At 36.0% G+C, this 12,126-nt stretch overlaps 1 protein-coding gene across 5 annotated transcripts in view; it reads left to right on the plus strand.

Moving 5' to 3' along the window:
• Positions 1 to 12,126, plus strand: part of ASB5 (ankyrin repeat and SOCS box containing 5) — a 40,721-nt gene that overhangs the window by 9,980 nt on the left and 18,615 nt on the right. Inside the window, exon 1 of one of the 5 annotated variants that reach the window (XM_021549608.4) lies at positions 1,041 to 2,804. The exons of 2 other annotated variants lie outside the window; for them this stretch is intronic. In XM_021549608.4, coding sequence (XP_021405283.1) covers positions 2,609 to 2,804 — 196 coding nt within the window. In that variant the 5' untranslated portion in view covers positions 1,041 to 2,608. Of the gene's footprint in view, positions 1 to 1,040; positions 2,858 to 12,126 lie in introns of those variants that run through there. 2 more of the 5 variants (XM_085578829.1, XM_085578830.1) reach the window with 2 other exon arrangements.

The raw sequence follows: 12,126 nt of genomic DNA on the forward strand, positions 1-12,126 counted from the left end.
CTGGAACATGAGAGTTACAGAGCTCTAAAAAAAGAGGAAATATTATAAGACTAATTTTGCCAGCTTATGATGAGTATGTGTGAGCTGGAATTCTCAAAACTCATGATTTCATGTAGTAGTTCATCCTTATGTAGTTTATTACTGATAAGGGAAATTTTTGAAAGGACACAAGGCACACTTTGATACAGGAGTAACCTTCCTGTTCAATTTTCATTTTGTTCCTAAATTCAGCTTTACAAATTCGTGAGGTTATTTGAAACATCATTTACAAGATACGAAATGCATATTAGCCTTATTATTGTAGCTTTTAATTTAATTTTTTGAACCTAAGCAGAAAATATTAACTTGAAGAAAACTATCTATCAGTTGGGAAATTTATTTTTTGATTTATCTACTGCAGTTATAGGAAGTAGCAGAAACAGTATTGTAAGGATAAGATGAATTCTGAGCACTGTCAACTCCTGCCATTATTTACAGTAATTGCTATTTGGAGTTTTGCCTCTACAAAGAATGATTATTTTGTTCGTTTACAAAATGTGGGAGAAGTCCAGATGAGAAAGCAGGTACTAGATGGAACAATATAAAAAAAGGGAAAAAAGGTCAGGTAAAACACTGTAAGGAAGAAAAAGCTTTCTGTAACATAATTATGGCTTTTCTTCTTGGTAAACTTGTGAAACAGGTCCACCAGATGTCTGGGGAATTCTGTGGATTGGTCAAGTTAAGCTTAGTAATACTAGTACAAATATGGAAGAAGTAAGGAATTCCAATACTGGGTGTGTTACTAAGGAAAATGTGTGTTACCATTTCTATTAATGATTGAAACAGAACCTGGCAGTGGTAGCTCAGAACATAATGCCTTTTATACTTGTGGAAAACATGACACCTCAATTCAGTGTCAGATAACAATGTGCCAAATATAAAAAGGGATTTTCATCTGGCATTTTAAGTACTTATTCCAGCTTCTAAGAATGGTATGAGGAAAGCAGTTCCTATTCTGGCTGGATGAGAAAATGTCTATAAATGAAATTCAGTAAAAAATTGCATTTTTTTTACCAACTTATATTGTTTGCAGTGTAAACTAGTTTTTAATTGCCATTTCTGGCTATGGTTGACTTTTAAATGGATTAAATTTTTTCAAAGAAAAATACCTGATTCCTGTTTCTCTCAAGATAAGCACAATTCACTTCCTGTCTCTTAAAAATCTTGATATTTATTTCCAAGAACATTTCCATTTATCATTGGCTTTTCTTAATTTATATAGGCTTGTTTGAATTTAGTTTCCAGAAAACATTATAAACTTCTTACTCCAATAAATTACTCTGAGAGTCAGATCATAAGAGGTGCCTTATGGTTTCCACTTTCCTTTCAGAAATGGTTTTGTATTATAGTGCTTAATGTCTGCTATTCTGTTTATTGAAGTCAGGGTGATCTGTGGACTCAGTGACATTTGGATCATACCCTTTTATCCTGAACGACAGCAGCCAACATTCTAAAATGTTTTTGGTTTTTTTTCCTAATCACCAAACAAGAGACTCCAGGGTAGAATAGGAAGGTTTAGGATTACTTTGAGTAGAGCATTTAAAGTTATAATTCAAGACACTGTTTTTTAATTCAGAAGAAAGTATAAAAGTTTAGATCAGGACCCTTCTGCTGCCATGATTCTTTAGGATTATAGTTCACTTAGAAATCTGGTTCTGTCATGTAGCTCCTCAGTTTGTATCATGTTGCAACTCAGCAATTTACTGAGCAATTACTCACACTAATGGAACAACTTGTGAGTGACTGCTGATGACTGTGAGTAATAGGTTTGTGGTCTAAAAGCAAATTACTTCTTAAAAATTGGAGGAATTTAGATTCCACTCTTTAAAACTTGCCAACAAATAAAGCTGGCCATGTCATAGGTTTAAAATAATATGATGCAGCACAATGAAATGCATATCATAACTATTAAAAATTTTCTGTATTGAAATTTACCATTTCATTTGAATTAATTAAATTTTAGCTCCTTCAGGTCTTATGCATAAAAATATCCAAATGTTTGATTCATATCACCTGCTCTGAATACTCTCCTTTTGTATACTGCTAAAGTCTTTGTATACTGAGTACTTTCATTCAGCCTGAGCAAAATAATGAAAGACTGTCAAAGCTGGTATATATTAAATCTCTGTTTATTTATTAATGTGTACTTTAATTATTTACTGATATTATTCTAGTTTTTAAATAAAAGAATATTAATCTGACATAAAATGAAATATCAGAAAAGAGCAATTGTACTTAAGCAGCAGGAGAACATATATTAGCAAAAACAGATTATCTGAGTTATATGGTTTAGTACATGCAACAGACCTTTTAAATGGAACAAGTACAATCCAGGATCTTGGAACCTGCTGCCCCACATGAATATCACCGGGCTAGCAAGAGTGGTAGTGAACTCAGTACTATGTACAGTATAAATAATCGTCATATTTTGAGCAGCAGGCATCATGACCAGCTGATATTTTCTTTCCTCGGGACCAGTTGTTCCCAGGAGTGCATGGCTGGAGCCATATGATATTATCAACACATTTGAGAGCCTGACCCAAACACTGACAGAGATTTTGCTGCAGCAATGACTGTCATAGAAGAAAGTCGCCCGTTTGCACAGCAGTTATCCAATGTCTACTTTACTATACTTTCACTTTTTTGTTTTAAACTTTTTGTGAAGATCAGCCTTGCTATTCTTAGTCATTTCTACATTGTGAAAGGAAACCGTAAGGAAGCAGCAAGGATAGCTGCTGAATTTTATGGAGTTCCTCAAGGACAAGGTATATTTGTACATACTCTGTTATCACTACTGTTTGGGGATTTTGTTTTTCAGGTAATTATTTATCTGCTAGCCTCATTTATATTCAGTTTTTCAAATGAGATATGTGAGTGAGGGTTTTTTTCTGTATTTGCTGCTGTGTTTTTAATAATAAAAATTGTCTGTAGGAGTGTTGTTAGATTATGTGAGCTTTTTTTGGGTTTTTTTAAAATTAATATTAAGTTCAGAATAAAACTGAAATATCACAGCCAGTTTTCTGTTAGGAGAGAAGCCTATATTTAGAGAGGCTGTGTATAAATAAGGTTGCCGAATACTCCCAATCTGGGACTATTTTCCTAATTGCTCCTAATTCCCCAGACTGCCATGCATAGTTGAAATTTTCCATGTTTGGCATATGATTATTTTGCACCACTCTAGTGAAACTAGTCCAAATATTTCTGAAAATTATGTCTTCATTGAGGTAAAATTTTCATATAGTAATGTTTTTGAGAAGATACAGTCTTCATGTACTTTGAATAAGACGTCTCTTGGCACATAGCAGGAACCTTAGTAACACTTTGTTGGGGCCAACTTTTGGGCATGTGTGTGGAGACCCTTCAAATTTTACTGGGTTGAAATCTTCTGTTCACACAAGTAGAACTTCAGCAGAACTGTTGTCCCAAGCTCATTTGTAGTGAGGTACCATTTTCATTCAATTCTAGTTTTTCATTACAGAACACTCTTCTAAATTGTGGCATGTTGGTACATGACTGAGCCCTGATTTTGCTCAGCTTGGGATCTCTGCTATCACGCTTGTCTTTATGGTTGTTCCTTGTATTCTGGGATGGCATCAAGCTGAATTAGGCAATGGAACAGGAAGACTTGTCTTGCCTCTTACTGCCTTTACCACACATCCCTAGGTACCACAAATGTGAAGACATAGCCCAAGTTGAATGTAAACAGAGAAACTATAGAAATGAGACAGAAACAGTTTCAAACTCAAAAGATTTTTCAGTCTTCAGTGTTGGGACTAAAGCTAGACATTTTGTGTAGGGGTGTTAAAATTTGCAATCCAGAAAGAAAGGCTTAAATCCTAAAGTAGGAATTAGCTTATTTGCAGAAGATTTACTTCAGATTGATTTGTTTCATGTATTTTCTGCACAAGCTCTGAAACTCAGGCTTTTTACATCTGAGCCTGTTAATGACACCACTTGAACTTCTATGCATGTGTGTGTTTATGTGCAGGCATGAATGTGTGGGAGGGTGTGGGTATGTGTGTATATATTCACTACAGTAGGATAGGAAGAGCACAGACAGGAGTACTTGCAGAGAATGGGGAAGGTCTTACTTGAAATCAGGAATTTTTTGCCAGAAGCTGCTTGCTAGCTCTAAGGCAGCTCTTTATGGGGAGACTGACACATGAGCTGGGCACAGAAGGAAAGATACTTGGGAGGAGCTGGAGGGAAAGGAATAACATGCATCAGGTTGGAGAGTAAAATACTGGTTATGGTGTTACCTGCTGCTGAACCCAGGAATCTGTAATTCAATCATTTGTCCAAAGTCTCATCTCATACCTAAAGAAATGTATTGTTAAGCATTCTAGTAGATGGCCAAAGCAAAAGATAAAAATCTACTACTCTTGCGGGTTACTGTTTCGGTCAGGTAGCAGAGGTTTTTATTGATTTAAAGGATCAAACATTGGTATATTTTCTAGTTTTCTGCTTGTTTTATTAAAAGAAAATGGCTAATGCAACTATTTTGTGCTTAAGTTGTACTTTTTACAGTCCAACATCAGTGTGCCTTCATTTTTCTCTGTCCAGCTTGCAGTTGTTGGTTCTGGATTTGTAACAGTTGTAAGCACATGTTCAGCTAGTGTTACAGAATCTACTATTAATCCATTTGTTGTGACTAACAGCAGCATCCTTGCTCTTTGGGATGCAAATAATTCTCCTCAGAATCATTATTTTATCTTATCTTTTCTATACTTTAGTTCTATGTCTGTGGAAAGAGGCATGCTAGTGTCTGAACTTGTGGGATTTGATTTTTTTTGTGTTGGTCAAACGCAGGGATGCCTCAGAAGAGTTCATGTAATACATGTAACAAAATATCCTGTTAAAAGTGATATCTAAAATAATGTACAATAAGGAACATGAAGCATGAAACTGCTTGAAACATTACATTGTATAATTAAATACTGAGTATCCTCCTAATTAATGATCCATTCTGTGTTTTTTCTCAAGTAGAAGAGAAATCTTGGCAGAAAAAAAACATCACAAAGAACCACCAAGATAGATAATTAGCTTAGCATCTATCATTAGCTAAATGAAGTTATAGTGTTTCAATAAGTAATTCAAATTAGAGGAAATGTTTCTTTTTTATTTTCTAGTTTTAACCTGATTACATACTCTCAAAATTCTGTTAGGAATGGTATTTTTGGTTTGCTTTTAATAACAAAACATTACTTATGCTGTTATAATGGCTTGGCTAGGACAGAGTGCTATAATTTTGAAGAAAAAAGAATCTTTGGAAATAATGTGCTACTAGGCACAGGCATTATTTCATACTTTCTAAATTGACCCCTTGAGTTAAAATAAATCTTCCTTTTATGAAGTCTGTGTAATTAAGGGTGTTTCAGGTACAGAGGTAGTTTTTAGTGGAACTCCTTTTGTCAAACTGAAGGTATAGAAGTCAGTTCGGGAGTTGAGACTCAGGGATCATGTATTCAAAGGCTGACTTGCTTTATTTTGTCACTTTTTCTTTATTGAATACCAGGAGACAGCTTCGCCTGTGCCATCTGCTTTGTGTGGTCTTGTTGCTAAATGTTAGTGGTGAAACGGGTCATACTTTGTTCCTTAATATTTCAGGAATATTTTCAGTTTCAATAGCAATTGAATAGCAATTTAGGCAATTCAATAGCAATTTACACTCCATTTATCCTTTGGATCTCAAGTGTATATGAACAGCTGGATAATGTCACAATCATTAATTGGAAATTATTATACTGTTTATGTGACATTGAAATACAGGAACTAGATCAGTGTTCAGCATCAGCTAAGACCAAAAAAAGTGCATATAAAAGCTCTACTAATTATAAAACACATTCATTTGTTTAAGGAAATAAAACATCTGGGTAAAACTTTTCTGATGTATAGCTCAAAGATACCTTCAGAGGTAAATCGAATGCTCTAGGATCATCATACATGAGTTATCTGGGAAATGTTTGGCTAACCTGTTTTTTAAATGCTTAGTGAGTTCTGCAGCATCCTTATGCAACCAATTGCAGGTTTTCTGTTCTCATCACTAAATTGCTTCCCACTTCCCCCAAGGCTGACCTAAATCTTTATTTCTGCAAAATAAATACTTGAAAAATTATTGTTTCTCTCTGTGTATGAGAAGTAATCAATTTAAGAAGTATTATAATGCATTTTCCTACTTCTGCTGTTTTTTTATTTTCTCTAATAAAGTAAAAAGGATATAACTTAGTCTGTCCTCGTAATTCTGATGTCCTAGCACCTGGAGTTACTGCAGTTGCTCTCCCTTGGACTTGTGCCAGTTCATATATAGTTTACAGACATCTTTACTGATGTCTAATTTCCTGTGTTAAACAGAGGGCTCCAGCTGAGACTATGAGTGTAACTGGGGGAACTATTAGTTGTATACAAGTGGAACATTTATGTCATGTGCCATGTATATGGCACCCTATGTAATACCTCCTGGAATGATGCTGCCCCCTCAGCAGTAAAATATTATAGATAGAGTCTGTAGCCTGTAAACCGCATGTTAAAACAAAGTCACTGTATTGTGCATTTGCTTTTTCCTCTCTAAGTATAGTACTTTGTACTGGCCTTCAGCTAATTTAATGCTGTCTTGGTATCAGACAATTTGTCTTTTTTACGTGTCTGTTTTGAATTGCTTCCCTCTGAGCAGTTGTAGTATCTACAGTTTAGCGTCATCTACTGCCTGCATAAAAATAAATACATTATTCTACCATTCACAGTATTAAAAGCCTGAATAGCACCAAATGCGGGACAGAACTTTGCAGTCTTTTATATTTGCTTAAAGTGAATTGAAAACCTGTGTCCTAATGCGCTATTAGAGTTGAATTATTTTTTTTCAGTGAAGTCAGTGGTATTACTACCATAAAAAAATTAAATGAAAAAGGGATCCATTCTATTATAAAGGTGCCATGTGTTGAGTTATTTTTAACTTTGGCACTAATTTTGTAAACACGTACTCATATACACTTGCCCCATTGACTTGAAAGGGACTGATAAGTTGTTTGGAGCCCAGTCCTGTCCAATCAGGGACTAGACCTGTGCTGGAAATAGGTTGTGGTGCCTAGTGTTTCTTTATTTATTGTGTTGAAATGAACATTTACATATTCATTGCATTTGAAACTTTGCACAAGTCAACATTTTATTAATTTCTTTCTTAATGGGTAAAGACGTAGCAAGTATATGCTTGCTCCATTTTAAAATTCTGTGCCCTACAAATTGATACACAAGAATAAACTAACTTGAGAATTAACTTTGGGTATATTTAGCTCCTTAGCAAACTATGTGTAATGACAGTGATCTGCACAGTAACATTTCTTCTCTCATGATATTTCTAGATCTGTGAAGAGTTAATAACTCAGCCTTTTGTACAGCTGTTGCTGGATGAAGACTGGAGGATCAAAAGCAGCTTTTTGACTCTTCCTACTATACCAACTAACTAGTCATATAATGGAAGTGCTCTGTGTATAGGAGCACTGGCTTGGAGCTTCAGATGAGTTTTGCAGTTTAGTTGCTTTATGATGAGGTAGTAGTGCTGTGGTATGAGGTGATTTCAAAGTTTGTGGATCAAATCTAAAAAATTAATCAATTATCAGATGTTTTGGGTCTGTAAGATATAAACTCTACAAATACTGGTAAGAAGTTTGTTTGTGTGAAAGAGCCTATTATAAGGCAGAAGGTCTATTTTATCAAAAGCAAACCTGATACTCACTAATTGTCAAAATTAGCCTCAGCAGAAAGTGATAGAGAGGAACCTTATGAAAAAAATAAATTTGTGGAGGTTAATGTAGCATAAACAACAAACTAGTCATGTACATGTACAGATACCTGGGTCTGATAGACAAGCTAAGTACTTCTGAGAATGGAAAATTATTTGTCTTAAAGATCATATTTTTAAATGATGTCACCTCTCTTCACAAAAATTTGTATGAAATTTGTATGAACTTTATCTATACGTGCATAAGTTAAAGTTACTGGAAAGCAGAAATTATGTTTATAGGATGCTTCTTAAGATACATACTGGTTTTGCAGATCAGGTGAGGTGAATATGCCCTGGTTTCTTCTAAGCTTAAGAAAGGCTACTCTTGGATAACCGTAGCAAATTCTAAGCTACCCATTTTTGCTGTATCTGCCTTGGTCAGGCATGGTAGGAAAGCTCAGTACACTAGTTAGGCTAAATTAAACCATTTACAGGATTGTGGTAGCTCAATCTACTGGAGTCTCCATCTTCTTCCAGAGACTGGTAAACACTATGAAGTTTTCTCTTCCCTTTTTTCCTTATACAGTGAGAACTTCTTTAGTCCCGAGAAACTGGTCCTTAAAATACAGCTTGTAAATAGGCAATAATGCCATGTTTCACTGCCAGAGATCTACTGTTTGGAAGGCTTGTAGTGAATGATTAGAGCAAAGTTTTCATATTTATTTTTTCCTAACAAGTTGCAATTGATAATGCCACTCAGCAACAGTTGTTAGGTAGGGAAGATAGGCATGAGGCATTTTCTCAACTTGCATTCCACAGAGATCACAGTTCTATTAATAAAAGCTATACAAGACCTCTCTTAGCTTCCTGGATACAATGGAGATTCATTTAGCAATGATAGGAATATTGTATGGCATACCTATTCACCATACCACTTGGTGTAAGGCACCACTTTTAGCACTTGTTTTTCACTTGCAGCACATAAGCTAATGGTGTAAAAATGTTTAAGATAGTGTGAATATTCTTTTTTGAAAGTTTAGAGGGGGGAGCTTTTCTGATGGACTCATCACTTTCTCTTGTATGCCAAATAGCTTTCCCTACTATGACAAATGACTGCAATTAAATTGGCATGGCCAGAGCCCTGACCTATTTGCAGCAAAAAAAAGCAAGAAAATCTGTTAGCAAGCATGTTATTTTTAATTCAATTTTTTTCATTTTTTACATCCCTCATCTTAAAGAAAATTTCTGAGACCACAAAAACATCTAGTGAATATGTATGGAGCCTCTCTGCATGCTTGCCTCCCTAAAAGAAACTAACATATCCTGTCATGTGGATTTGTTTGTGGGTTTTTTTACTCTTCTATGTATGTCAGGACCTCCTTGAGGTCCACCAGGTGCATTTTTTGGTTGGTTTAATTCAGGTATGCCTCCTTGAAATGTATTTTTTTCTGAATATGGACCTTAACTTGTTACCAACCTATGTCCCATTTGCTTGCTTGGAGTGTACACTCAAACTCACATGGAAGTGCCCTTCATCAATTTGCTTCTGTATTCTTCTATGTGAAATTAATAATAAGCTTATGAAATAATATAAGTACAAAATTAACATTATGAACTCTGATGTATCTTAAAACCTGGGGTTTTAAAGATGCATAGCAATAAGCCTGAAAGGCAATCCTAAAGCAATCTGTCTGCAAGGCTTTGAGAAGAACTGGTGTTAAAGGAGAATATCCAGAAAATGGCAGTATTGGCTTGGGGCAAGCTCAGTTGTACCATTTGCACTGGTCTTTCTTACATTGGTGGGGCATAAGGCAAGAGGGGAAGACCAAAATAGCATAGCTCCCTGAAGGTGATGTTCCTTCCTTCAGCCACTGGATTTTTATGGCCAGGGTTTTGCTATTCACATTCCGCTCTTGTAGGGGATGTTCTCAAACATTTGCAATGCAGGCAAACAGCGAGTGAACTTCTGCCAGTTAGGGAATGATGGCTTGGGGGGAATTGCATAGCATGCCTAAGTACTGAGCTCTGCTCATGACTGCAGCAATGCTGGCTGGCGGGCCATAAATCCTTTGTGGCATGCTGCATCTGTTGCACCAGTGGATGTTATTCTCTGCCATGTCTGGAGTCTTTCTGGCAATAGATATTCTCTGTCTCTTTATGGCTGTCCTTTCACTGTAATTGACTCAAGATTCTCTCTGGGCTGTCTTTATCACTATGCTGACTACTGGTTTCATGCCTATGTCTGTCTTTCTGTCAATATCTCAACCTCAAGCCTGCTTGGTAACTGATTTGGTTAGGTTCTGCCCCATTACTTATGTGATTTAGTTTAGTTTGCATTTTAGCAAGTATTCTATGTTACTGCATGAAGAGTCTGACAGGTACTCACTGCAAACAAGCCAATAAATGTAATAAATGTGTCATTTTTCTGTATTTGACTTCTGCGAGGCCTGAGACAAAGTCTTTGTCATATTAGAAGTTTAAATCTTTCTTCAACCTTCAATTATGATTCCCAGCAACCAAGAACATGAGGTGTAACAATTGTAGAAATCTCAGAAGAGGTAGGGAAATTGCTAGCCAGGCAGCCATGCTGTTGCTAGCATCATCATCATCATCATCATCATCATCATCATCATCATCATCATCATCGTCTTCTTCTTCTTCTTCTTCTTCTTCTTCTTCTTCTACTACTACTACTACTACTACTAGTACTGATTTGGATTTCCAGTTAAGAGACAGTGATGAGATTGTATTAAGAGTTTGTAATAGACTTTCTTAGTGCTTATAAAGATATAATGAAATGTCACTTTTATGCTTAAGTAACTAGTGACCATTAAAGCATTATGTACCTATCTGCTGGTATGTCTCAAGGGGACTGGTTGGTGACCTGGATAATGCCTAAGCTTCTGGTTGCCTGCTAATGATTTATACTTGCTGTGAAGTATGGCTTGATGCAAGAATCTATTTAACAAAAAAATAAAAATTTGTTCCAGGCCTTCCCCTGTTCTGCTCCTAGAGCTTTATCCCTGTACTTTTTGCATTTATGTTCCTTGGCATTGAGCTGGCACTGTAGAATGTAACAGTGACCACCACTGTGGCCTTGTAGGATGCTGTTTTTGTCAGAAACCACAGTTCCTAAGTCCTTCCTAAAAGTTGCTTCATCTTGGTATCTCCTACAGGGAGGACTATTCAAGATTTCTTCTGGTTTGTTTTTGGCAATGTCAAATATCAGTCCACTGCTGGGGTTTTGGCAGTGAGCCACAGGGAGCCCGTCTTTCATTTCAGCTTCATGGGTGCAGGTGCGGATCACATGAGCAGGAAGAATCAGTTTCTAGTCCTGTTCCAGAATTTAGTGTGGCACGTTCCATGCAGTCACTGTGACCCCATAATAATCCTGGTCATGAAAATGGAGTAACCTGAAAGTACAGAACAGTTTGGGAAGCAAGGTGGGTCATCAGTTTGCTGTTTTGAGATGGTTGCACACAAAATACTGATCTGTGACTTTTGAGAATGGTGCAATTTTGTGCAATTTTTCCCAAGATAAATTATTGTTACAGGAGTTTGGACTGTGTTGCATTGGACTGCATCATGTGTTGAGAGGTCAAGGGGGTTTGGGGTATTGTTGGTTTTTTTAACACATTTTTTGTGTATTACCACAATTGCATCTCTGCTGCCTTAAAAATAATCCTGAAAATAGAATGAGTTCCCTGCTGAAAGGGAGGAACAAAAATTTACTTCTATTTTCATTCCCAGCTGTTAAGAACTGTTGCCTCTTTAAACTCAGAGCTATGTGCTGACATGGAATGTTGAAACTTTACTCATATTGCCTTTTACAAATATCTGGAATCAAAAGATTTTGAGAGTTTCCTTCAGCACTTCTACCTCTGGGTTATAAATTTGAACAGAACTATTTATTAATGAAATTTAACATACTTCTTTATTTAAAGTTTGTATACTAATTTAGACCAGAATTCCAAACCCATCAGTAAAGTCCTCTGGTTTCCTTACTCTCAGACTCTAGCATCTGCCCCTTCCCCTGGCTACTTTTTTGAAGGTAACTGCATTGCTTCCATGAGTAATTGTAATCTAAATGCTATCCCAAATTGCTTTTTTGCCAAGTCAGGAAAAATAATGGTCAACTGTATTTTTTACATGCTTGGACATCTACTTAGACTTCTGTTAAAGGTTTTCTGTCAGAGTTTGGAAGTGTTTGAATGTCTTCTATAGAGAAAAATCTGAAGAACATAATCTCAGGACTAATCCTAAGTGGTTTTGTATGTTTTGAATGTTAATAGTTTTATTATCTAAAGAAGTTGAAGGATACTAATTTTTATTTTGTAGCTAGTGTAGTTCAGGGCATAGATGTTTGATGT

Source organism: Lonchura striata, chromosome 4 (assembly GCF_050655825.1).
Source record: "Lonchura striata isolate lonStrDom1 chromosome 4, ASM5065582v1, whole genome shotgun sequence".
NCBI lineage: Eukaryota > Metazoa > Chordata > Aves > Passeriformes > Estrildidae > Lonchura > Lonchura striata.